The following is a 27,374-nucleotide window of genomic DNA, read 5'->3' as shown; positions in this document are numbered from 1 at the left end:
TGCATGAGCTTCCATCCCCTCCCTTTCCTCCTAAGGCACTGGCCACCGGGCTTGCTGCAGGCCGGTCACCGCAAACTGCGGGCTGAGACCTGACACAAACTCGTAGCCACACTGCTGACTCTACTTAACGTCCGCAAATATAAAACAGAAAGTGAGTTGGGGGAGGGGGGGGCAGTGAGGAAGGATGCGGGCGGCCCCCGACCAGTTCCTAGAAAGCGGTATCAGCGCGGCCGGCAGCTGCAGCCCGAGATAGCGTCCGGCCCCCGATTCCTGGAAGCGGCCCCGGAGATCCTGCCCAGAGGAGGGAGGGAGGGGAGAGCCGAGCGCGGCAGGTAACCCCCCGCCCCGGGCTCCCTCCGCACCCCCTCCGCTAGCAGCGCAGCCCCACAGGCGCCGCAGAGGGCGATCGCTCACTTTTTCTCTCTCTCTCTCTCTCTCTCTCTGTGGTGTTGTTGCACTCCCTCTCCCCCCCCCCTTCTCTTTTCGGAGGAGAGTTGTCATTTTTTTTTTTTTTTTTGGCTGCGCCCTATACTGGGGCCCCTTCGGCTCCCGAGCGTTTGATGTTACGTCTGGCCCAGCAGCTGCCGCCGCCGCCGCCGCACATAATAAGAGGAGCTCAGCCCCGGGCCGGCCGCGTCACTGCCCTCCCGGACCTTGCACCTCTCGGGGGATCCGAGCCGCCCGGGCCCATGGAGCTGCTCTGCTGCGAGCCGGACGCCGTCAAGCGAGCGCTGCCCGACCCCAGCCTCCTGCAGGACGAGCGCGTCCTGCACAACCTCCTGAGCGTGGAGGAGCGCTACCAGCCGCAGTGCTCCTACTTCAAGTGCGTGCAGAAGGACATCCAGCCCTTCATGCGCAGGATGGTGGCCACCTGGATGCTGGAGGTTTGTGCTGGGGGGGACGACTCACGTGGCTACCATCGCCGCTTCTGCATGCAGGGCTTGCTTTATTGAGGGGGGTGATGATTGTGCCCCTGTCCTTGTTTTACCCCCCCCCCCTCCCTCTCTGGCTGAATCGCCCTTTCGGACTTTGGATCTTGTTGCAGACAAAAGTAACTAAAACAAAAAGTTCAGCAAAAAAAAAAAATTTTTCCCTCCTAAATACAAAAAAAAATAAAAATCTTTGTATGAACAAAATATGCCGGGAGGAGGCTGGGGCCCAGCTACGCGTGGAGCCCTGTACGCCCCGGCTTGCAAGATCATGACCGGGGAGGGAGGGGGGGGGGGTCCTGGGGATCTCCGTGTCCGGGAGTGTATGGGGGGTGGGGGAGTCAAGGCCCCTCTCCCCGCTGCCTCGCAGCTGCATCCCTCCCCGCCGCTCCTCTCCGGTACCCCAGCTCGCCACGATGCAGGGACTGGGGGGGGGGGGGGAGAGAGAGGCCTTTCCCCCACGCTTTTCCGCCCGGGGAATTTTTGCATTTGTCGGGGATGATCGGGGGCCGCCCCCCGCCGGGGGTTCCACCGCTGCCGCCTCCCCGCTGCGCGTTTTCCATTTTTTTTTTCATTTTTGGAAAATATGACGAAATCGAAAATGAGATCGCACGAGGGCCGGGCCGGGCTGGCTCGAGGGGAAGGGGGTGGGGGTTGAGGCTTGAATTGATTCCTTAGTGTCTGCAGCACAGGATAGGTAAGTGCTGCTCGCCCCCTCCCCAATAAAGCGGCTCTCACAAACCACTTTTAACCGTCTTTCTCTTTTCTTCCCAAAACTCCCCCCTCCCCCCCCCCCCATGCAGGTCTGTGAAGAGCAAAAGTGCGAAGAGGAGGTTTTCCCTTTGGCTGTAAATTACTTGGATAGATTTTTAGCCGTCGTTCCCACCAGAAAGTGCCATTTGCAACTCCTGGGCGCCGTTTGCATGTTCCTGGCATCCAAGTTGAAAGAGACAATTCCTTTAACTGCAGATAAACTTTGCATTTATACTGACAATTCAATCAAATCTCAAGAGCTGCTGGTAAGCAGCCTTTATTTTCTCCAGCTTCTCCGTGTTATTGCTATAGCGTTGGTAAAATAATTGTGTCTGCCTGTAAGCATCCTGCAAAAGCGGCACGGTGCACCGGAGCAAATCGTTATCCGGACAGATAATCGGGACGGATTGATTGCATCCTTTCCAAGGCCCTGCATATCATAGCGGAACCTTCTCTGAAGATATCCTGCCTGTCTAATGCAAAGCAAGATCGCTGGGGTTTTTTTTGCCATTTTATATTGTTAATTTTATTATTTGGGAATTTGTAGCTTATTCAGTGGTTTCATTGATTTACAAATGACCAAATTTGGGGAAAAACTTTGCTTGTACAGGAGGTAAAAAGCAGAAGAGAAGGAAATTCCTCGCCAGAAGGACATGTGCGCGCTTCAGGCACATCCAGGAAAAAAAAAAAAAACCCGCGCAAAATACCGGTGTGAAATTTGTGAGCGGTCGCGCCGGTCATGGCAAGCGAAGCCTCGACTGTTGGTGCAAAGCAGCGCGCACAAGCGTCGCACTTGGGCGAATTCAGCCGCTTGCCGGGGAAGCGCGCTGCTGCCACCCAGCGTCGGGCGCGCGCTGCTGGAGGTGACTTCACCCTTGAAGCACTGCCAGGACCGGGGGGCTCGCATGGGGGCTTTCAGAATGCGCTTTAAAGCACCGATGGGCTTCCTCCGAGAACCGGGTGGCCCGTGGCAGCGCTAGCGCTGTGTAGCACGGAACCCTCTGGCCGGGGCTCCCTGTTAGGCGGGAAGGGTTTGGTTTTGTTTTTTTTTGGAAGGGGCACATCATGTTTGGCTCAGATCTGTCAGTTGCAAAAGGTTTGTTCTGAAGGCCAAGCAGGACGTGACTTGTAATTCCGGGGAACTGAGAGCGAGCCGCCTTAAAATGCACGCGCATGGAGCGGTCGCCCGCAGATAATGGGGGAGGGCGCAGTTCGCTTGGGGGGGGGGGGGGGGATGTTACTCCGCTCTGCGCACCCGCTGGACTGTATCGTTCGCTGCCGAGAAGGCCGGACCTGGCCCAGTGCAGTGTTCTGACATCAGCAGTGCTTCGGGAAACGAAATAACGAGGAGGGACGTCTAAAACGAAAGTGGAGCGCGCGTGTGATGAGGGGGTCGGCTTCGGCTGCACCCGTTCGGGCAGCCCATGGTCGCTGGCCAGGGAAAAGGCGTTCCCTGCGCTCGGGGGGGGGGGGGGTGCATAAATCAGATTCCGCCTCCCTGGACGTCCTGTTGAGAGAGAGAGAGAGCACGGCAGCGCCCCTGGAATCTGTTTGCGGGAAAAGGGGGGCGAGATGCCAGCCTCGTGCAGCCTGGCGAGCTGTAGGTGGTGGGAGTGGAAGTGACCCTCGCGGATTCTGGGTGGTCTCGGAGCAGCGCTGGTGGCAGTCGCCCTATGGGGGTCTCCTCCCTCCGCATTGAGACCTGTCTCAAGGTAATCAGAACGGGAGGAATGTTTGCAGCGACCAATCAGGCGACTGGCCCGGACAGATGTGATCAGCGGAGCAGCTGCTCCAGCGCGCCCTGCAGATGTTGCGCTTTTTACTGTGTAACATGCTTTTTTGTAACTTTTCATTGTGTATATATATATATATATATATATATATATATATTTAATATGAAACTTACAAAATTGAAAGAAACGTAGACTTGTCATGGCCAAGGAGGTAGCAAAGAAGCTTTTAGAGAGTTTTAGTTGCCAGCTAAAAGAAACCTTCCGATCCTCTCAGCCCTGAGGCCTGGTAGGCATCCCCCAGCATTGGGGAGTCCATGGGAGAACATCTTGTGAGACAGACATTGGGGGGGGGGGGGGGGGGGGGGGGGGGGGGGTAAAGAGAATTTAAAAAACAAGAATGTGGCCAGCATGAAAGGTGCAAACAAAGGAAGGAGATGGGAAAAAAAACAATGCTTGCATCTTTTTGTTGTCAGCAGTTTCTTTTCTGGTGTAGAGGAGCAAGTTGGAGAATGGCAGGTGCAGTTTTCTGGGTTGGGTGAACTCAGAGTGCCAGTCCCCTGGGGTTGCCTTCGTGGGGGGTGAGGGGTTTAATGAACGAGGCAGGCGCGCTCTAGCTGTGTCTGCAGCTACGCGCCCCCGGGCACCGTGCTCTCTTGCTGCCTTCCTGTTGCACAGGGCATTGGTTTCCATTTGGAAAATGCTGGAGAGCGAGACAAGACAACCTGTCCAGAAGGCTCCCTCTTTAGTTCTGCTAGCTCCTTTTACCCCCCCCCCCCCCCCCCCCCCGCAGGGCAGGCTTCGGGGGAGGGCTTCCCTTTTGTAATAAATTCCCAGCACACCGTCCAGCCCTCAGAAACGAATGGGAATCGAGTTTTGCGCTGGCTCGTCTTTCAGCTTTTAACCTGCGCGGGACGCCGACCGAGGTCTCTGTAGAACCGAAGGCTGAGCTTGCCGGGTGGGCATTCGGCAGCAGATACAAAAGAGCGGAGAAAGCTTGGCAGGGCTCTGACAGGCCCCGTTCTCTTCAGCAGAGCCCGACACAACTTCAAAGCCGCTGGGCATGTGCTTTCTATACCGGACAGGTTTTCAGTCTCTCAGTGATATGATTGCATGGTTTTTCCTTCTGTGTTTTTTTGTTTTTTTTTTTAAGCCCTCCCTCTGCTTTCTTCCCCCAGGAGTGGGAGCTGGTGGTTTTAGGAAGGTTGAAGTGGAACCTGGCTGCCGTGACTCCTCATGACTTCATTGAGCACATCCTAAGAAAGCTGCCCCTGCCGAAGGACAAGCTGCTTCTGGTGCGGAAGCACGCTCAGACTTTTATCGCTCTGTGCGCCACAGGTATGGCCGTGCTCCTGCGATCCCTGCCTGCCGCCTCGCTTGCCGTCGTGATGACATAGAGGGGACCCCGGTGAACGCCCGTCTCTCTCTAGGCGCAGTGGTTTGGGTTGGAAGGCGCCTGGGTTGCTGTGTGCCGACCGTAGGGAGCGAGGCAGCCACACGTTCACTCAGCAGCGTCGCTGGTGTTGGTAAAACGTGGGGGGTGGGGGGTAGGGTTTGAGGGGGGAGGGAAGGGCTGCTCATCTATGTTGGAGAAGCAATGGGAGAGACGGGAAGAAAATGACCTAGGTAAGGAGGGATAACAGCTCGGGCTTCTGTAGCTGAGATGAGTCCTTAGCAGGGTGGATGGGCCAGTTGACCTTTATCTGCTGTCATCTAGGTCACTGCGGATTTCTCTCCACCTTCTGCTAATTGAAGGGTAATTAGAAGACTAGGAAAGGTGTGACAGAGTGTTGGTGGTGCTTTTAGGTCACGTCCTCCTGGTGTCTGATTGTGCTGATGAATCACTTCATGTTTTGATGGGGGAGGAGGGGCTGAGGGGTTAGGGTAGGATCCGGCGAAGCCAGGGTTCAGATCTCACCAATGCTGCTTGGGGGGAAAGTCGCTTCACCCTCCACGTAACTCGCCTTGAGCTATCGATGAAAAGCAGTGAGCTAAATCTTAAAAAAAACCCCCTAAAATATACGCGCTGCACTTCAGTGCGCTGGAGTTGGTCCCTGGGACTCCGGGTCTCTGCCACAGAGGTGGCTGCACGGCTGGGGGGGGGGGGGTTCTTGGTATCAGCAGAGTCTGACGAGGGAGGGGAAAGGTCCCTTTTGCTGTAGCAAACGACCGGGTGAGCTCTAGACCAGGGCAAGCGTTTCATTATTACTTTGCATATCATCTGCCCAGGAGCCGGCCCGCCCGTGTCACGCCCAGAATTATAAAACACAGCTGGGCCAGCCCGTGAGCAAGCCCGTGCGGCAGGATGTGGACGAGGCTGACTGACGGAGCAGAGCAGCTTTTGGTCCTGGAGGTTGAAGATGGAAATCTTCAGTCTCTTGTGCATGGAGGGACATCCCCCGCCGTGGGAAGCGCCCACCACACGAGAGTACCGGAGGTTTTTCAGACACTTCAGAGATGACAGGGTGGGTGGGCACAGATGTGCTCGCCCGAGACTTGAAAAAAAAAAAAAATCATCACCTCCTGTAGATTTTTGTCCTCTGTGGGCAATGTTCCCTTGAGAGCTGTCAAAGATAAAAAGTCTTGCAAAGCAGAGGTGGTGGGACCGGTCCCGCAGACTGAGACGGACTTCCTGGATCTGAAGCCGGAAGAGCCTCTGGCATTGCCAGAAATTACAAGGTTCCACTTTTCATCCCAAACGCCAGTCTGCGAAGCCGATGACCTGGACGATGTGACGCAAGGCCCGAGATCCCTGGGCTGCTCTGATAGTGTCAGGCCAGGTATAGTGCCAGCAAGATAGACTTGGACTAAGGACATCTAGATTGCTCAGTGCTGGGGTGTAGGACCTCAGCCGGTTGTAGATTTTATTTCAGGGCCTAGAGTTAGGCCTGAATGTTGATAGACTGAGGATCCATCAGAGCTGAAGGTAATTCTTCATCTTCCTACTTGGACGTGCTGAGGATTTTGGGGCTTTTCGTTGTTGAAGGCAGGACCTCCATGGGGTTTGAATATTGCATTAAATGCTCTTTTGTGGAGCCTTCATTTGAACCTTCAAGTTCAGCTTCTCCTTATTTTCTGACTATTTTTTTTTAAGAAGTAAATTCGGTTGCTCTTGGTTGATCCAGCACAGTTTTTTCCATTTACTCACTACAGAAATGTGCGCAGCCAAAAGTTTTGTTTCTTTCATTTTCAGGACAGCTTGGGCCCAAATTTCATTTCGGAGGATTTTCTTTTTCCATTTTTAATTTCGTTTCTATTTGTTTCAGGAGATAGCGGGCACCGCTTTCAGTAACGAATGAAACTGAGAGATTTTGGGCTCATTTTCAATTGTGTTTTGGATTTACATAGAAACATAGAAATGACGGCAGAAGGAGACCAAATGGCCCATCTAGTCTGCCCCGCAAATTTTCTCTCTCATACTTATCTGTTTCTCTTAGCTCTTGGTTCTATTTCCCTTCCACCCCCACCTTTAATGTAGAGAGCAGTGATGGAGCTGCATCCAAGTGAAATATCTAGCTTGATTAGTTAGGGGTAGAAGCCGCCTCAATAAGCAATCTGCACCCATGTTTATTTGTTTTACCCAGACTGTTATACAGCCCTTATTGGTTGATTTTCTTCTCCCATGCCGTTGAAGCAGAGAGCTATGCTGGATATGCATCGAAAGTGAAGTATCAGGCACATTTGGTTTGGGGTAGTAACCGCCGTAACAAGCCAGCTACTCCCTGCTTTGCGAGTGCGAGCCCTCTTTTCTGGATGTGTGAAGTATCAGTTTTTCTTCTCCCCTGCCGTTGAATCAGAGAACTATGCTGTATATGCATTGAAAGTGAAGTATCAGGCTTATTTGATTTGGGGTAGTAACCGCCGTAACAAGCCAGCTACTCCCCTCTTTGTGAGTGTGAATCCTTTTTTCCACATTTCCTCTTGCTGTTGAAGCTTAGAGCGATTTTGGAGTCACAGTAAGCCTGTGTATGTTTATTTAATAAGGGTATTGACTCCAGGCAGTAGCCGTCATTCTGGCAAGTCACCCACTCTTCATTGGCAGCCTCTTGACTTTATGGATCCACAGTGTTTATCCCATGCCCCTTTGAAGTCCTTCACAGTTCTGGTCTTCACCACATCCTCCGGAAGGGCATTCCAGGCATCCACCACCCTCTCCGTGAAGAAATACTTCCTGACATTGGTTCTGAATCTTCCTCCCTGGAGCTTCAAATCGTGACCCCTGGTTCTGCTGATTTTTTTCCTTCGGAAAAGGTTTGTCGTTGTCTTTTGATCATTAACACCTTTCAAGTATCTGAAAGTCTGTATCATATCACCTCTGCTCCTCCTTTCCTCCAGGGTGTACATATTTAGATTCTTCAATCTCTCCTCGTACGTCATCCGATGAAGATCCTCCACCTTCCTGGTCGCCCTTCTCTGTACCGCCTCCATCTTGTCTTTGTCTTTTTGAAGGTACGGTCTCCAGAACTGAACACAGTACTCCAGGTGAGGCCTCACCAAGGACCTGTACAAGGGAATAATCACTTCCCTTTTCTTACTCGATATTCCTCTCTCTATGCAGCCCAGCATTCTTCTGGCTTTAGCTATCGCCTTGTCGCATTGTTTCGCCGACTTCAGATCATTAGACACCATCACCCCAAGGTCCCTCTCCTGCTCCGTGCACATCAGCCTTTCCCCCCCCATCGAATACAGTTCATTCGGATTTCCACTCCCCATATGCATGACTTTGCACTTCTTGGCATTGAATCTCAGCTGCCATATCTTTGACCACTCTTCCAGTTTCCTTAGATCCCGTCTCATTCTCTCCACTCCTTCCGGCGTGTCCACTCTGTTGCAGATCTTAGTGTCATCCGCAAAAAGACAAACCTTACCTTCTATCCCGTCCGCAATGTCGCTCACAAAGATATTGAACAGGACCGGTCCCAAAACCGATCCTTGTGGTACACCGCTTAAAAACCGCTCTCTCTTCAGAGAGAGTTCCATTTACCATCACACATTGTCTTCTGTCCGTCAACCAATTTGCAATCCAGGTCACCACCTCGGCACTCACTCCCAAGCTTCTCGTTTTATTCACCAGTCTCCTGTGCGGAACCGTATCAAAAGCTTTGCTGAAATCCAAGTAGATGACATCGAGCGCTCTTCCTTGATCCAATTCCTTGGTTACCCAGTCAAAAAAGTCAATCAGATTTGTCTGACAGGATCTTCCCCTGGTGAATCCATGTTGCCTCTGGTCCATTAATTCTCCTGACTGTAGATAGTTCACTATTCTCTCTTTCAACAGTGACTCCATTACTTTTCCCACCACCGAAGTGAGGCTGACCGGTCTGTAGTTGCCAGCCTCCTCCCTGTTCCCACTCTTGTGAAGCGGGACCATCATTAGCGTCCTCATCGCTCAGTGTCTTCTGTTCTTTAAGATTTTGCAGACTCGGGGGTATTACGTAACTGTTGTGAAGTTTTATTGCTAAGGTTAATTCTTCTGTTCACAGTTAACCAAGAATAGTTTTGGCCGCTGCACGTTGAAAGCTCAAGAATGCTATAAAGATGACAATTTTACACTGCGCCTTTCACGGGAGCAGTAAAAAAAACCAAACCAAACCAAACCAACATGGAAAGGCGCGCGCCCTTCAGGAAGCGTGAGGAGTCATTTGCTCCGGGAGAGCCGTGAAGGCTTATTTGAAAGCCCGGGATTTGGGCTCCGGGTCACGAGAAGCGGCTCGCAGAACGGGAGTTACGAACTGGGGAACGGGTGGATTTTGGGCCGCGGTGGCCAGAAGCGGCAGCTTGCCACGCTCTGCCACATCTGTCCACGTTCTGCCACGTCCAAGGCTTATCGGCTGGCCCCACGCCCGGCAGGGAGAGAGAGCCAGGCAGCCCCGCGCCTGTCCCGGTGTGGCCAGGGGGCTTGGTGTTCCCGGAGTCACCAGAGAAATGCAGGGCTGGAAGTGAGTCTGTCCCCCTGGCGTGAGCGTTTGGCACCCAGGACTCACACTGCCGCCTCCGAAAAGCTTGTATAGAAACACACGGTTATTGGACTCCTTTTCACAAGTCTCCGGATTTGCCAAAATCTCATGCATGACTGTACGTTTCGCTGCAGCCGAATCGTGTGGAAATGTTGCTTTTAAAAGTCTCAGTAAATAGAAATAGGAATCGTTAAATAACGATCAGATGTGATTGCAAACTTATTTTTAACACGTGTCATTTCTGTGGTGCTACTGGACGCACGTAGCACTGGGCAGTGGCGATTTAAGTCTTTGGATAAGATAAGTCCTTTCCCCGCAGAGCTTACACTCTTAGGTGGGAAGCTGAGGCGACAGGTGATCGACTGCCTTGGCCTAGGTCACAAGGGGAGTGTTGGTGGGGGAAGTGGGATCTGAACCCTGGTTTGCCTGCTCCTTCCCTAACTGTCAGGACATGTCTCCTTTCCATAAAATGCAAGAGCAGGAAGAGAGACCGGAGAGGAGAAGACAGGCGTGAGCTGGAGCTCACCTGGCCAGACCGGGCAGCGTTCCCATGCTGTTAGAAAGGATCGCCTTCCATCTTTATCTGACACCTGCAGACTGGAGAGAAGCTGCTCCGGTTTTGATTGGATGTTCCTTCAGGGGTGAAGGCTCTGCTAGAAGCCCGCGAGCCCTGGGGGTCGCAGTCTGGTCTCGGGGCTGTCTTCTAGCCTCTTAATCGGTAGCGGGAGAAGTCCTCGTTGGGGTGGGCCTGGCGTGATAACCGACAGCCGAGCAGAGGCCTTCCTGTCTCTCACGTTCTGAGGTTGAAGGATATTCTTCAGCAGGTCATGAAACTTCACTCTTTTAAGCGTGAAATAACCTAGTGTTGCTGCGCAAGTCTCGCACTTCTGAGGATCTGATGTAGAAGCCCTCTCCGGAAGAAAAGATTTATTATTTGATTCAGCGGGCAGTGAAGAAAAATCATTGGATCTCTTTTCTTTTGGTTAATGTGTTATTTCCATGCTGGATTTTCACGATGCCATATAAATTGGGTGGTGCTGCTGTGCTGATCGTCATCAGAACCGCATCCAGATTTCACGCTACTGCGTAAAGCATGAATACAGCACTAACAAAATCAACTTGTAGATGGTTGAAATTAAGACATTTTCAAAGCAGTTTATGTTTGTAAATAGTGCTTTAGGCTCATACAGAGACTGTCTGAGAACTACCCTCCCTCAATATGAGTAAAAGTATTTTTATCCGTGTTTGGAGGAGGGGTCTCCAGGGGCATGTCTAGGTTGGGGAGGAGAAGTGTCATTTTGAGCTCCAGGCATGTTGTCCATGGAGACAGCACCGGCACAGAAAATGAGTGTAAATCTTAGCAGGCAGTTTGCACATACTCTCATTTTCTCTTTGAAAACTGGCGCAGAGTCTGCACGTAGAAAGAACCCGCGTACTATGCACCAACACAGATACTGAACGTTCCCTTCTAGAAGTGTGCGCCTTTTTTAATTAATTACCATTGCATTCTAGGATCTCATTTCCTTTAACTGTCCCTGCTGTGTCTGTGCTTTGCACACATCAGTGCAGCTCCCGCAGGTGGGCTCTGATGACAAACAGCACAGCAGCACCCCAGAATACCGAGATTCATAATAGCAGTGCTTACATATGAGAAGGCTTCCAGTCCGTGGTTGTTTCAGACCGTACTGAATTATCTTGCTCAGGCAGCCGCAGTAAATGCCGTGGCACTAGAATGACCATTCAGGAGACGAGCAGTGGGGAGCTGGTCTGCATCGGCGAGTGTGGCCCCGGTATAAGGAGGAGGTTGCACTGGGACACTGCACGGTACAGAGAGGGCTTCACACTTGCCTTGCTTAGAAGCTTCTGGGTGTGAAGGGTCTCCTGGTTTATTATCCCCGGCCTTGCGTGGCTGGGGAAATCCTTCGGAGGGGAGATGCCCGGAGCACAGATGGAGTTTTTCATTTTGCCGGTTCAGATTCCTTCAGGTCACAGTGAGCGAGTCGGTCATTGTTCTTCGATAGCTCCCTGGTGACCGCAGTGAGCACCACAAACAAGACCACCATCCCCGTTGCCACTAATCAGTAGCTTTTGGAATTTCCCCCTCATCATTAGGAGCGGTCTTTGCAGAACAGTGATGAGATACATTGATGGGGTAGTGTGTGAGGGAGGGGTGCATTGCTGCTGTACTTGCTCTGTGGTGTGTGGGTGGCTGTGAAGCTTGCACTGCTGTTGTCTGTGCTGTACCTGCTCTGTGGTTTGTGGCTGTGAAGCTTGCACTGCTGCTGCCTGTGCTGTACCTGCTCTGGGGTTTGTGGCTGTGAAGCTTGCACTGCTGCTGTCTGTGCTGTACCTGTGGTGTGTGTGTGTGGCTGTAAAGCTTGCATCGCTGCTGCCTGTGCTGTACCTGCTCTGGTGTGTGTGTGTGTGGCTGTGAAGCTTGCACTGCTGCTGTCTGTGCTGTACCTGCTCTGTGGTTTGTGGCTGTGAAGCTTGCACTGCTGCTGCCTGTGCTGTACCTTTGGTGTGTGTGTGTGGCTGTGAAGCTTGCACTGCTGCTGCCTGTGCTGTACCTGCTCTGTGGTTTGTGGCTGTGAAGCTTGCACTGCTGCTGACTGTGCTGTACCTGCTGTGGTGTGTGTGTGGCTGTGAAGCTTGCACTGCTGCTGCCTGTGCTGTACCTTTGGTGTGTGTGTGTGGCTGTGAAGCTTGCACTGCTGCTGCCTGTGCTGTACCTGCTCTGTGGTTTGTGGCTGTGAAGCTTGCACTGCTGCTGCCTGTGCTGTACCTTTGGTGTGTGTGTGTGGCTGTGAAGCTTGCACTGCTGCTGCCTGTGCTGTACCTGCTCTGGGGTTTGTGGCTGTGAAGCTTGCACTGCTGCTGCCTGTGCTGTACCTGCTCTGTGGTTTGTGGCTGTGAAGCTTGCACTGCTGCTGCCTGTGCTGTACCTGCTCTGTGGTTTGTGGCTGTGAAGCTTGCACTGCTGCTGCCTGTGCTGTACCTGCTCTGGGGTTTGTGGCTGTGAAGCTTGCACTGCTGCTGCCTGTGCTGTACCTGCTCTGGTGTGTGTGTGTGTGTGGCTGTGAAGCTTGCACTGCTGCTGCACAGCTGTACCAGCTCTGTGGTTTGTGGCTGTGAAGCTTGCACTGCTGCTGTCTGTGCTGTACCTGCTCTGTGGTTTGTGGCTGTGAAGCTTGCACTGCTGCTGCCTGTGCTGTACCTTTGGTGTGTGTGTGTGGCTGTGAAGCTTGCACTGCTGCTGCCTGTGCTGTACCTGCTCTGTGGTTTGTGGCTGTGAAGCTTGCACTGCTGCTGCCTGTGCTGTACCTTTGGTGTGTGTGTGTGGCTGTGAAGCTTGATCTGCTGCTGCCTGTGCTGTACCTGCTCTGTGGTTTGTGGCTGTGAAGCTTGCACTGCTGTTGCCTGTACTGTACCCGCTCTGTGGTCTGTGGGTGGCTGTGAAGCTTGCACTGCTGCTGCCTGTGCTGTACCTGCTCTGGGGTTTGTGGCTGTGAAGCTTGCACTGCTGCTGCCTGTGCTGTACCTGCTCTGTGGTTTGTGGCTGTGAAGCTTGCACTGCTGCTGCCTGTGCTGTACCTGCTCTGGTGTGTGTGTGGCTGTGAAGCTTGATCTGCTGCTGCCTGTGCTGTACCCGCTCTGTGGTCTGTGGGTGGCTGTGAAGCTTGCACTGCTGCTGCCTGTGCTGTACCTGCTCTGGGGTTTGTGGCTGTGAAGCTTGCACTGCTGCTGCCTGTGCTGTACCTGCTCTGGGGTTTGTGGCTGTGAAGCTTGCACTGCTGCTGCCTGTGCTGTACCTGCTCTGTGGTGAGTGGCTGTGAAGCTTGCACTGCTGCTGTCTGTGCTGTACCTGCTCTGGTGTGTGTGTGTGGCTGTGAAGCTTGCACTGCTGCTGTCTGTGCTGTACCTGCTCTGGTGTGTGTGTGTGGCTGTGAAGCTTGCACTGCTGCTGCCTGTGCTGTACCTGCTCTGGTGTGTGTGTGTGGCTGTGAAGCTTGCACTGCTGCTGCCTGTGCTGTACCTGCTCTGTGGTGAGTGGCTGTGAAGCTTGCACTGCTGCTGACTGTGCTGTACCTGCTCTGTGGTTTGTGGCCGTGAAGCAGCTTGCACTGCTGCTGCCTGTGCTGTACCTGCTCTGGTGTGTGTGTGTGTGGCTGTGAAGCTTGCACTGCTGCTGCACAGCTGTACCTGCTCTGGTGTGTGTGTGTGTGGCTGTGAAGCTTGCACTGCTGCTGCCTGTGCTGTACCTGCTCTGGTGTGTGTGTGTGTGGCTGTGAAGCTTGCACTGCTGCTGCCTGTGCTGGGTGTGTGTGTGTGTGTGTGTATGTGTGTGGCTGTGAAGCTTGCACTGCTGCTGCCTGTGCTGTACCTGCTCTGTGGTTTGTGGCTGTGAAGCTTGCACTGCTGCTGCCTGTGCTGTACCTGCTCTGTGGTTTGTGGCTGTGAAGCTTGCACTGCTGCTACCTGTGCTGTACCCGCTCTGTGGTTTGTGGCTGTGAAGCTTGCACTGCTGCTGCCTGTGCTGGGTGTGTGTGTGTGTGTGTGTATGTGTGTGGCTGTGAAGCTTGCACTGCTGCTGCCTGTGCTGTACCTGCTCTGTGGTTTGTGGCCGTGAAGCAGCTTGCACTGCTGCTGCTTGTCCTCTACCTGTCCCGTTAGTACATGTAAAGTTCCCAGTGCTGTTACAAGTTCTGCATTACATTCACAAATGCGGCGGCTGTAGTTGGGTAGCAGTAGCGACTGTTCAGCCTGCATAGAGGGCAGGAGCTGCTGAGTGCTACGAGTGCCTGGCGGCTGGGGGCAGCTCATGGGCTGATCCAATGCACTTATGTTTTCATTACAAGTCAGAGGGTCCGGTTAGGTAACGGCTGCAGGCTCTTAGTCCCCTAGAAATGCCCTCTTGCTAACTTGCCTGCTTAGAATCTGTCGGGAATATTTCCTTTTTTTTTTTAGATATGGGACACCCAGACCTGAAGTCTGAGATATTTCGGCTTAGAAGGTCAGGAGGCATTCAGTGCCAGTCCCCCCCCGCAGAGGAGGGCACGCGTGCTGGCCCCCCGGCCCCCCCCCCGGAGAGGTCGGGGGCTGTGAGGAAGACTTCCTCATTCCTGAAATTACCCTGGGGCGGGGGGGGAGAGCAGAGAGTAGCCCTCCACATGGGGGGGGAGCTTCCCAGGGGAAGGTGGTGGAAGGCCTGGGCTGAGCACAGAGGATGCGGGGGGAAGGGCACGGGCGGAGCTCGGAGTGGGGGGGGGGGGTGTCTGTGGCGTTTTATTTGGCTTTACCTCACGTTCAAGGCGAGCTACGCGTTTGGGCCCCTGCAGGTCCTCTGGAGACGGGGAGAGGGAAAACGTAACCGTGGCGGCGGTTGGCCCTGCGGCTTTGTGGAAGGCCCCCGGAAACGCACAGGGGTGGCCCTTGGATGCTGGGATTGGGGGCTCCACCTCATTTGACTTGTTCACGAGCCGCTTGTAAGACGCGCAGTGTGGGCGGCAGAACAACACGAGGTGCCCGAGGCAGCCGGCGTTACCCTAAGGAGGCCTTGGTGAGGGAGTCCTGAAGTTGCTGTTTCACCCGAGGCAGCGGAGGGCGCTTCAGCCTGCCCGAGGGGGCAGCAGGATTCGAACCCTGAGCTCCATTGCAGGGGGCAGCCCGGAGGGGCCTTCGGGGGTCTCCTCTGCCCTCAGAGTGCGTGAGAGAGGGCAGGCCGGGAGCCGCTGTGTGAGGGGGCGGGGGGAGGGGATTGCAGCCCTGTCCTGAGACTGCACAGCTCTCTTTCCCCCTAAAACAAGGTTAGTTTTACCTTTAAATAACCTTATATATATCTATAGGGGAGAAAATGGCCGCTGGCTTCCTTCCAGTTTTCTTATCTAATCCCCCCCCCCCCCTTTACTGCTTGGGGATATCCTGAGGAGAAGAGTGGATCGGGTCTTTGCTGAGTCCTCTGACACCGTCTCGTGTGTTTGATTTTTAATAACGGATCTGCCTTAGTACAGCCTCCGCCTCGGCAGCTCTCCTCCTTTTACTGCAGTGAAATCTCTCTCTTCCTCTGCCGCGTCTTCCCCTCGCATCCTTGCGGCAGGCGGGAAGGTGCGGGCACAGTTTCTCCCACCCCCCTGCGCCCCTTGTAGCCGCAGTCCTGAAGGGAGCGCTCGGGTCCCCTGGGCTCTTTTGGGGAGCCTCCCTTACTGACTGGCGACTTTTCCTCCCGGGTCTTGGCCCATTCCCTCCAGCTGTCTTTTCATTCCTGTAATTTTTTTTTTTTTTCGTTACTTGTGGCTGCATCTGGAGAAGCATTTCATGTACTTTCTGCTTTTGTGCGAACGGCGGCCTTTCCCACTCCAAGCTACTCCTGTCTTCAAACGTCTGCACTCAGCCCACCGAGTCAGCGTCCCGCCTGTGCACGGCACCACGGTCCTCGGCGTGTTGGAGTGCACTTCTGTGGTACCCCCTCGCCCTGATTCGATTGAAAGTCCTAATCCCCCTCTGGAACGAATGGGGCCACGCATCGTGAGACCCGGCACATTCGTCTCTGCAGTTGCAGTAGTTTAATTAAAGCTTAAAGTAGAGGCCAGAGCTACATATCTCAGCCCGTTAGATGATCAAAGCCAGGCGGGTGTTGCTTCTTGCTACCAGGAGCCTGGTGCCTGCTCTGGAGGACGGGGGGGGGGGTGTGTGCGCTGAGCCGGCCTCCCTCTGGGCCTCCGCTCACGTATCATTATGAATAACATTAAGGGAAGTGACGAAGTTCGCCGTATGGACTCGCACAGAAGCAGACAGGGAGACTCTCTTTAGCTTCCCTTACAGAAGAACGCTTGATGTAATGGAGGTGACGCGCAGCCCCGTTTTGGACCTGCCTGCGGCGAGCCCTCTATCTTGAGGCTCGAGCCTGCATGGGGGAAAGGTGACCACTGAGGAGAGTGATGGGAGAGCTTTGTAAGTGTCAGGAGAGCTAAGCATTGGAGCAAGTTACCCCTGGCTGCAGGTTAGAGGCATCGCTCTGGGATGATACAGGCCCGGCGCTTTGGCGGTGGAATGGGAGACTTCTCGGGGTTCCTGCTAGCCTTGATTTTATGTAATACGTTTAGTCCCTCTCCGGCCCTGGTCGTGTCCTTAACCCTGATTTTGCTTGTGGGTGACCCATCTGCTTGTTTCCACAGACTTCAACTTTGCTGTGTACCCACCATCCATGGTAGCAACTGGAAGCGTAGGGGCCGCGGTGTGCGGCCTTCAGCTGGACGAAAGGGTGAGCGCCCTCACCGGGGACAGGCTGACCGAGCTGCTGGCGAAGGTGACCAACATAGACGTGGTGAGTGCTCTGCTCGGCCCAGGAGGCTTTTATGGACAGAAATATCCAGCGCTTTGTTCTGTAAATTGCACTACATAAAAAATGCACGTAAAACTGCAGAGCTTTTAGCCAGAGCAGATCTGATTAGCCTGCGTTAGCACCAAGATACTGGAGCATTTCCCATTGGAAGCGAGCATGGAGGGGGACAGATGTTAACATCTGTCGCTGCAGCAGCGTCTCTGAGGCTGGATAAGTTAACCTCTGGCGCTGCTGCTGCTGTCACCTGCTCCGCCCTCCTCTCTTTCTGACCGTTCTGTGCCGATGCTCGGGGGGGCGGAAGGTAACGTGACGTGAGAAATAAAGAACGGTTTTTCCACACACATGAGAGGGGTGGCAGGAAGATGGGACTGAACCGTGGGACCAAGGAGCGTAGAGAAACGCTTCGCTGTGAATGCTGGCCCTGGTGAACTTTGCTGGCAGTCGGAGGGGTTTTCAAGCAGCCGACGGCGAGCTCCCCATGCTGCTCCCGGGCCCGGACACAGCAGCTGGAACAGCGGAGCGTGCCCTGCGCCTGCCTTGGCGGCTGGGCCCCGGGGGGGCAGAGTGCAGTGCCCTCGCAGCTCCTCGGGGAATCCTGGGCCTCCGCCAGCAGCACAGGAGGCCGTGTGCTGACCGCGCTGACACGGAAAAATGTGGCTCACTAGGGATGTGAATCGTTTTTCTGACGATTGAAAATATCGTACGATATTTTCAAAGTTAGAAATCGGGGGCTCCCCGAAACCGGTAGGAAAACCCCTCGAAATTGTTCGTGGGGTTCTCTTATCGTTTTGGGGGAGGGCGGGAAAAACGGCACACAAAACAACCCCTAAACCCACCCCGACCCTTTAAAACAGATCCCTTAGCTTCCCCCCCCCCCCAAAAAAAAAAAACTTTTAAAAATTGCCTGGTGGTCCAGTGGGGGTCCCGGAAGCGATCTCCCGCTCTCGGGCCGTCGGCTGCCACTAATAAAAATGGCGCCGATGGCCCTTTGCCCTTACCATGTGACAGGGTATCTGCGCCATTGGCCGGCTCCTGTCACATGGTAGGAGTAATGGATGGCCGGCGCCATCTTTAAAAATGGCGCGAGCCATCCAGTGCTCCTACCATGTGACAGGGGCCGGCCAATGGCACGGATACCCTGTCACATGGTAAGGGCCATCGGTGCCATTTTTATTAGTGGCAGCCGACGGCCCGAGAGCGGGAGATGGCTCCCGGGACCCCCACTGGACCCCCAGGTACCTGTAAAAAGATTTTTGGGGGGTCGGGAGGGTGGGGGAAGCTAAGGGATTAGTTTTAAAGGGTCGGGGTGGGTTTTTTTGTTTTTTTTTTGTCGGCTCGGGCGCAGCCGATTTAAAAAAAACAAAAACCGATTGGACCGCACGAAAAAAATTTCACGATGTGAATCGGAACTGGAATCTGAACCGATTCCGGTCCCGATTCACATCTCTATGGCTCACCACGGCAGATAAGGACCGGACGGCCCCCTCCAGTCCGCCCCGTTTTTATTTCCGGTCTCTGCCTTCGGGATCCTCTGCGCCTGCCCTCGCCACCTCCCCTGGGAGGCCGTTCCGCGTGTCCAGCATCCTTTCTATGAAGAGAGGTTTTCTAATATCACTCTTCTAAGTCTGCCACATCTGACCGCCTCTGTCCTGAGCCCCCTTCTCTCCTCAGCCGTACAGGATTAGGTCTTCCAGCCTCCTGTTATGGGCTTGGGCTGGAGATCCTGTGCCGTTACGGCCGCCCTTCTCCGGAGCGCCTCCCCCTGCTCTGTAGTTGGTTTTCTTTGAGTTACGGCCTTCCTGCTGGTTCTCCCTCTGCACCCTAGCTTCCCTCTGCCTGTGGCCACGGACTGGTCTCACCAGTTGTTCGGTTGCCACTGGGACTACTAAAGCTTTCGTGCTGACCTCTCTGCTTTCTCCTCTCCCCGCTCTTAGCAACTGAGGATCCCCTGCGCTTATCCTCTTCGGCTCGGTTATCGCTGCTCTCGCCCATCCCGGGAGGGCGTTCCTCGCCTCCACCACCCTTTCCATGAAAAAGTGTCTTAAGTCTTCTTGTCTGGCCTTAGCTGTTCTTGTTCTGTGTTTTTTGCCTTTCTGTCCTACCTTCCCTGCTCCCCTCGGCTTAGCCAGATATTCCCCTCTCCCTTTCTGCTTGCTTTTGTTTGCTTTTTTTCTCAGTCCGTGGCAGATAACGTGGCTTGCCCAAGGTCACAAGGAGCTCCTGTGGAGAAGCGGGATTTGAACCCATTGCTCTAGGCCGTTCCTGCCCTTCTCGTCACTGAGATCCTCGGCGCTCTGGGTGTCCAGGAGCCTGGCCGGGCGGTTCTCACAGGGCATGCAGGTTAGCAGTGATTCGCTGCAGAAGCGGGGGTTGTAAATATTTGCCTCTCTTGCTCCTTTGGACTGACAAATCCGATCAGACCTGCTTTCCAGCTGGGTTACAGTGCCTGGAACTCCCCCCCTCCCATCTCTCCGTCATTACAGCAACAATCCTGTGGCTGAGAGGCACAGACCAGGGTCCCCCCCGAGAGGAGGTGCTGCGTGGTGGCTCAGAGAGTCTGGGAACGCAGCCGCTGGCCTCGGGCCCGGCCTCTCTTACCTGGCATGTCCTGGCCCTGTTACAGGCGTTGCGTCCCATACGGAGACTGGATCTGTAGCGTGCATCTTTTACAAGAGATTGCACTAAAATGGAAAAGTAGTTTTCCAGAGAAAGAGAGAACAAAGTGAACAGTAGGAGGGTTTGAACACCGCCGACCTGCCGTGGAGACCGCCGCCGAGCCAGCAGCTGCTTCTTGGTCTAACTTGCATGCCAGTGGAGAGGGCGTGAGGAGCTGGGAAAAAGGGGTGAGAGAGGCGGAGAGAAGGACAGAGAGGAGGTGGGGGGTGCTGTGAGAGGGCGAGGAGAATAAGGTCTGAGAGAGACTACTGTGGTATTGAGAGGGGGACTTGAGAGATGAGGAGAGAGGGAATCGTGGTGGAGCAAGGCAGCACAAAAGGGGAAGGAAGTGGTGAGAGAAGGCGACAAGCTGCGGAGGGACATCTGCAGATAGAGGTGCAAGCGTGGAGAAAAGTGCAGCAGAAGGGAAGAAAGGGGAGGGAATTTTAAAAGGCAGAGAGCGAGGAGGCAGAGTGGAAACAGAGAGAAATCAAACTAAAAAAAAAAGTTTGAAGGTTTTCGTGCTCGCTGGCGCCTGCCCTTCGCCTCCAGCCCTGTGCTTGCTGGGGTAAGGAAGGGATTGTACTGGAAGGTGGTGGCTTCAGTATCTTCCTCTTAAAAAAAAAAAAATATTGCTCTTCCTGGGCAGCCTTGATAGCGACCGCTGAACAATTCAGGAAGCTCTAACCGGAAATCTTGCAGTGTGAAGGTAGCGGGGAAAGGTTGGCTCTCCGTGGCCTTGGCTGCCACCCAGCCGGGCCTGGTAGCACGGCTCTGCCGACGCACCCCCGACGCGCCATGCGGCCATGACACCCTCGCTTCACTGACAACGGAAGGACAGGGGAGGGGAGAAGAGCAAAACGAGACGAGAAAGTTAGCAAAAACAACAAAAAAAAACCCCGTGTTGAGCGGGGTGAGGCAGAGTTTTTTTTTTTTATTAGAAGCCGCGTGCTGCCCGCGATCGTGCGCGCCTGACTTGGGTAGGAGACGTTGGGGCGTCCTGGTGGAAGCGCAGGCCCCTCGCGTGGTGGGCTCTGTCTGGCGGGCTGCGCAGAGCGGCCAGCGGTCACCCCGCCATGGCCGGCTTTGTGATCGGACGTGCGGAGGGAGGGCACTCCCCTCGGCCCAAGGGTCCTACAAATGAGGAGTGGTGGCTGGTGGGCAGCTGGGTTATGTCCTTGCACGATGGACAGGCGTAACTGGGCCGCTTGCTGGTCTTCTGCTCTCATCACTACTAGGTCATTGCGCTCCTGTGCTCAGGCTGACGCCTCTGTTTCCCTCCTTCAGCACCAGGAGCTCAGAATGGGATTCCGATATCTTAAGGCAATTAAAAGTCAGGACAATATCCTTGGTGGTTTTAGTGAACAAAATACACTTGGAATCAGTAGCAGTATTTATTAGCTGTTGCTAAATTGTTCTCTCTAAGGCCTAGTCCAGGCAGGGGCTTTCGTGGATCACCAGTGCTCGTCCTCCCTGTTCTGGCTTTGACTTGTCTCGAACGTTTACTGCATCAGGTGATTTTTAAGGGCTCGTAGTCCTTTCTCTCCACTAGCCCAACCAGGAAACCTTGGCATGGATATTTAAAAGCCCGTTTTCCCTCCTTACATATTCAACTGATTCTGGTCTCACAGTGCCTGGGCTGCGTTGCTGTTTTAGCTGACGTGCATCGGCTTCCTGCCCCTCTGCTGTGGCAGCTTGCACAGGCCTTGGAGCTGGTTCACGTGCATCTGATCCCCTGCCCACCTAGTTTGAGACTGCATCCCTGCTGGGGAAGGAGCTATGGAGGGGGCTTGTCGTCCTCTTCGCTCCTGTAACACTGACTTTGCCTGCTCCGTTTAATGTCACCATGCATTAAAAAAAGAACAAACTGCAGACCTCTGCTGCTTTTTCTTTTTTTTTTTTTTCCCAGCCTGTGGTTTCTTCTTTGGTGGAAGGGGATTTTCTTGCGATTCTGCATGTAGTATTCGGTGGCTGTTGTCCCACGAAAGGTGCGAGTGCACATAGCGTCTGGTGTCCTGCCACGTAGGAAAACAAGTGCACTTCCTGGGGTGACTGGGCAGTGGGTGAACTGGGACGGAGGAAGAGATGCAGTGATTTGCCCTCCGATATCTTTGAGCATTTCAGCAAATCTAACGTAAATATGCAGCTCATGAGGGCTTTACTTTTGGACATCAAATTCCTTGCATGCAAGTGTAGAGGTATATTTTGTTTTTTTTGGAAGTACAAAAGGTAATAAGATTTAAGTCATTAGAGACGTTGGTAGTCAAGGTATATTTCAGGGGGGTTTAAAATATTGTACATATTTGGGGCATTAACGCATCACTAAATCCAAATTTTCTTGAAACTCTGGAGTAGTTTTGTTTGGGTTTTTTTTTTCCAGTTGAAATATTTATTGAAAATCCAATACTAATCCATAATAAACAGGACAGTGCTTACTATAGCTGTTGAGCCTTTGGCTTGGACAATTCATGCACATCAGGGAACTTGAGGAGATTGAAATGGACTGGGCCCATTATAACATTTCTCTACGAGCGGATGTCGTTCTGGTATACTTGTGGCTCTGGTCCACATTTAATGAGCCTACTGGGGAAATATGGGACTGTGTCTGGGTATCAGATTAACTTTACAAAGTCTGAAATCTTTTGGGGTAAAGAACCCATAAAGCTGGTAGTTTGCGACAGTTTTGGTTAGCCTCCAATGGATTTACTTATTTAGGCATGAAGATGGTGAGACAGACAGTGAAATGCTAAGAGAAATTAGGGAAGCTAACCAAATTGGTAGTGCAGTAATAATGGGAGATTTCAATTATCCCAAAATTGACTGGGTAAATGTATCATCGGGACATGCTAGAGAGATAAAGTTCCTGGATGGAATAAATGATAGCTTTATGGAGCAATTGGTTCAGGAACCGACGAGAGAGGGAGCAATTTTAGATCTAATTCTCAGTGGAGCACAGGACTTGGTGAGAGAGGTAATGGTGGTGGGGCCGCTTGGCAATAGTGATCATAATATGGTCAAATTTGAATTAATGACTGGAAGAGGAACAGTTTGCAAATCCACAGCTCTCGTGCTAAACTTTCAAAAGGAAAACTTTTGATAAAATGAGAAAAAAAACTGAAAGGAGCAGCTACAAAAGTAAAAAAATGTGCAAGAGGCTTGGTCATTGTTAAAAAATACCATCCTAGAAGCACAGTCCAGATGTATTCCACACATTAAGAAAGGTGGAAAGAAGGCAAAACGATTACCGGCATGGTTAAAAGGGGAGGTGAAGGAAGCTATTTTAGCCAAAAGATCTTCATTCAAAAACTGGAATAAGGATCCAACAGAAGAAAATAGGATAAAGCATAAACGTTGGCAAGTTAAATGTAAGACATTGATAAGACAGGCTAAGAGAGAATTTGAAAAGAAGTTGGCCGTAGAGGCAAAAACTCACAGTAAAAATCTTTTTTAAATATATCCCTCCTGTGAGGGAGTCAGTTGGACCTTTAGATGATCGAGGGGTTAAAGGGGCACTTATTAAGACCATTGCGGAAAGATGAAATGATTTCTTTGCTTCGGTGTTTACTGAAGAGGATGGTGGGGAGGTACCCGTACTGTAGAAGGTTTTCATGGGTAATGATTCAGATGGACTGAATCAACTCACAGTGAACCTAGAAGATGTGGTAGGCCTGATTGACAAACTGAAGAGTAGTAAATCACCTGGACCGGATGGTATACACCCCAGAGTTCTGAAGGAACTAAAAAATGAAATTTCAGACCTATTAGTAAACATTTGTAACCTATCATTAAAATCATCCATTGTACCTGAAGACTGGAGGATAGCTAATGTAACCCTAATATTTAAAAAGGGTTCCAGGGGCGATCCGGGAAACTACAGACCGGTTAGCCTGACTTCAGTGCCAGGAAAAATAGTGGAAAGTGTTCTAAACATCAAAATCACAGAACATATAGAAAGACATGGTTTAATGGAACAAAGTCAGCATGGCTTTACCCAAGGCAAGTCTTGCCTCACAAATCTGCTTCACTTTTTTGAAGGAGTTAATAAACATGTGGATAAAGGTGAACCGGTAGATGTAGTATACTTGGATTTTCAGAAGGCATTTGAAAAAGTTCCTCATGAGAGGCTTCTAGGAAAAGTAAAAAGTCATGGGATAGGTGGCGATGTCCTTTTGTGGATTGCAAACTGGCTAAAAGACAGGAAACAGAGAGTAGGATTAAATGGACAATTTTCTCAGTGGAAGAGAGTGGACAGTGGAGTGCCTCAGGGATCTGTATTGGGACCCTTACTTTTCAATATATTTATAAATGATCTGGAAAGAAATACGAGTGAGATAATCAAATTTGCAGATGACACAAAATTGTTCAGAGTAGTTAAATCACAAGCAGATTGTGATAAATTGCAGGAAGATCTTGTGAGACTGGAAAATTGGGCATCAAAATGGCAGATGAAATTTAATGTGGATAAGTGCAAGGTGATGCATATAGGGACAAATAACCCATGCTATAGTTACACAATGTTAGGTTCCATATTAGGAACTACCACCCAAGAAAGAGATCTAGGTGTCATAGTGGATAACACATTGAAATCGTCGGTTCCGTGTGCTGCGGCAGTCAAAAAACAAACAGAATGTTGGGAATTATTAGAAAGGGAATGGTGAATAAAACGGAAAATGTCATAATGCCTCTGTATCGCTCCATGGTGAGACCGCACCTTGAATACTATGTACAATTCTGGTCGCCGCATCTCAAAAAAGATATAATTGCGATGGAGAAGGTACAGAGAAGGGCTACCAAAATGATAAGGGGAATGGAACAACTCCCCTATGAGGAAAGACTAAAGAGGTTAGGACTTTTCAGCTTGGAGAAGAGACGACTGAGGGGGGATATGATAGAGGTGTTTAAAATCATGAGAGGTCTAGAACGGGTAGATGTGAATCGGTTATTTACTCTTTTGGATAATAGAAAGACTAGGGGGCACTCCATGAAGTTAGCATGGGGCACATTTAAAACTAATCGGAGAAAGTTCTTTTTTAACTCAACGCACAATTAAACTCTGGAATTTGTTGCCAGAGGATGTGGTTAGTGCAGTTAGTATAGCTGTGTTTAAAAAAGGATTGGATAAGTTCTTGGAGGAGAAGTCCATTACCTGCTATTAAGTTCACTTAGAGAATAGCCACTGCCATTAGCAATGGTTACATGGAATAGACTTAGTTTTTGGGTACTTGCCAGGTTCTTATGGCCTGGATTGGCCACTGTTGGAAACAGAATGCTGGGCTTGATGGACCCTTGGTCTGACCCAGTATGGCATGTTCTTATGTTTTCTTACGTAAGACCTCCACCTATAAGGTTAAAGAATATTTCATGGTCAGGCTGCATTAATGTAGTTAGGATGTGTGAACACCTTCTTCAACACGTTCCTTGTCTTGTCCCTCCATGTACTTTTGACTCCTTAAATGGGCAGTTGGGAAGCTCCATTTGGTGCAGTAAAGTGGCTCGTATCCGTCTGTCCATTCTGTGCCTGCCTGGGGATGTTGTATCACGGGGCAGCTCCGTCGGTGCACCTTAGGGAATGGCTTAATGCAGAGTCTTCACCTAGAAAGGGCACAGATGGAGGGAATAGAGCTTCCGCTATTACTGACGCTGTGAGGAGCTGCCAGGAAGATTCTCCGTAATAACACCAGTAATGCTCATGTAGCTCAGAGCTGAAGGAGAGAGACTGAGTGAATGTAGGGGGATAGTGCAGGCAGATTTATCTCCCGTTTGGACCCTTTTCTTATCCTTCCTTTTTCCCTGACATGGCAAACTTGCAGGCATGTGGACTGCACTGTATTTGGCAGCTGTGGAGGGGCGGAGGTAATTCAGGAACCTTTAATGATCTCGTGGACGAGTACCACATGGAACGAAGTACACACAATATTCATTTCCAGTTAAGGAACTCCATACACAGACAGGCCGAAGGGTGAGGGATGGGCCACACCAAAATCCCAGCTTCTTGGAGCTGAATTTCCTCTCTGATACAGAAGTGGATTGATGACTTGCACCTTGCACGCCGTTGCACTGAATGGGCTGAAATGTGTTGGCTGCGCGCCCTGTTTCCATGTGCGCCGAGAGGGTGGACCTTATGGTTAAGTTGCTGCACAGACTGTATAGGCCTCCTACATTTTGTTACTGCTTTCTCAAGCTCTGCCTCTTCGTTTTGTTGGCGTGGATGTGGACCGGAAGCCGCGTATATGCCCGTCTGGTGATCATGCCCATGCTATCGTCCTTTTGGGCAGATGCGGAGCAGGAAATTGGGTTGACCCATAAAGGCAATTTCTCCTTGACGCCAGGGTTTGGGATTGCTAGGTTATTGCGCGATGTTGATGCTCCTCTTGACAGTAAGGATAACATTTGAGTAAATCCCAGCATGCACGCTGCTTGACATATCATAGCATTATTATGGGAAGGGTCACCCAGTGCATTGAAATGGCAGTCCCAGCTAACTGCAGTTGCTCTCCTAGAGAAGATTACTTACTCTTGGTGGAGGGTGGAGGAATGGACAAATAGGAGCACATTTGGGGAAAGTACTGGAACTACCTGGCGACTTGTTGCTTTTTATTTGGTGTGCTGGGGTCTTTGATGGATTGTGTATGGGTTGGGGGATCCCGTTGAATGGATGTACACTCGGTGTGCTTTTTTCTTAGATACTTCTTATATCTTCATTAATGTTTTAACTGACTTTTTGTGTGTACCATCTGTTAAATAAAGTGTACTGAAAAATAAAAAAACAGGACATTGCAAAAAGCAATATTTTCCCTAATCCCCCACGACAGCCCATGAGTTAAACAAAAAAAAAAAACCACAATAAAAAATGCGGAGAATACTTCCCAGTAAAGCAGTTGGGTACCCAGTACGCACCCCACATCTCCCCAAGATTCTTTATCGTTTCTGACGGCAGTGAAACGACTAAAGACATGGATCTGCAATATCCAACATTGTAATTCTGGTTCCCCAGGTAAATTGAAGACTTTTTTTCCTAATGTGCACATCTGGCTGCAATAATAATTTGGAGAATCAACTTCCAAATCCACTCATGAACACCAAAATCCAGTATACATGGTAACGTCTCTTTAGGATGTTTTGGCATCACACAGGCCGTGAAATCCACCACATCCCAGTAGGCTGATCCCACCGAATGTGAAAAAAAGATCCAGCACAAATCTCAACTCCGGAATGGATCCAATTTAATCTCTCAGGTGTTAGATGCCAGCAGAAAAGTAACTTCTGTTTTCAACAATCAAAGAAGAGATGGGACACTTTTTTTTATTTTTTAATACCCATTATCCAGATCAATGTGAAGATCTTTCTCCCAGGCCAAAGTATCTTTTGGCTTACCTTCCAGTTCCCTGTTCAGCATAGAATACATTTTAGAAATCAATCCTTTAGCGCTTTGAGGGCTGGAACATAAACCGTCAAATACCGACTTACCCTTCCCAAGGACCACAAAACAGGTTCCCTTTCGAAGAAAAGTGACCCAGCTAAAGATAGGTAAATCTAGCCCTCTCCGTTAGAGCAAATTTCAACATTTAGATCTGAGAAGGAGACGGTTGGCCCACCTGATGAAAGACCCTGTCAGAGGTTTGTGAATTTTAATCCTGGCATTAAAATCTTCTTATACTTGCTATAGAGGTTAAGGAAGAATAATCCTTCTTAACCACCGATCCCATAGCTTCCGTGAGAAAGTTGTGAATGGACTCCCTGCCAGAAGTGGAGAAGGGGGCTCCGTGGGGGTATCCACAGTTAAGCATGCAAAGGAACACTGCCCATCAGCAGAACTTCTGTTGCTGCCCATTGTTTAGAACGCACTCGATTGTGCCGGCCTAAGGGCCCGGTTCATTAAGGTATTTTCCCATAGCCTTGGTGAATCAGGCAGTAAGGGAGCACCCGTCTCAGCGCTCCCAAACCTCGGCTCACCCTGTGTTGAAACAATACCAGTTTGGCCAATCTGGGATGGTCTCCGTTTCCAAAC

The 27,374-nt window shown here is 51.5% G+C and overlaps 1 protein-coding gene across 1 annotated transcript in view; it reads left to right on the top strand.

Moving 5' to 3' along the window:
- Positions 1-51: 51 nt before the first annotated feature.
- CCND2 (cyclin D2) overlaps positions 52-27,374 on the top strand; it is a 39,893-nt gene continuing 12,570 nt past the window's right edge. The window contains exons 1-4 of the mRNA XM_029597310.1: positions 52-884; positions 1,733-1,948; positions 4,591-4,750; positions 16,545-16,693. Coding sequence (XP_029453170.1) covers positions 561-884; positions 1,733-1,948; positions 4,591-4,750; positions 16,545-16,693 — 849 coding nt within the window. The 5' untranslated portion in view covers positions 52-560. The remainder of the gene's footprint in view (positions 885-1,732; positions 1,949-4,590; positions 4,751-16,544; positions 16,694-27,374) is intronic.

This window comes from Rhinatrema bivittatum, chromosome 4 (assembly GCF_901001135.1).
Source record: "Rhinatrema bivittatum chromosome 4, aRhiBiv1.1, whole genome shotgun sequence".
NCBI classification, from domain to species: Eukaryota; Metazoa; Chordata; class Amphibia; order Gymnophiona; family Rhinatrematidae; genus Rhinatrema; species Rhinatrema bivittatum.
This window is presented reverse-complemented; position numbering and strand designations above follow the sequence as displayed.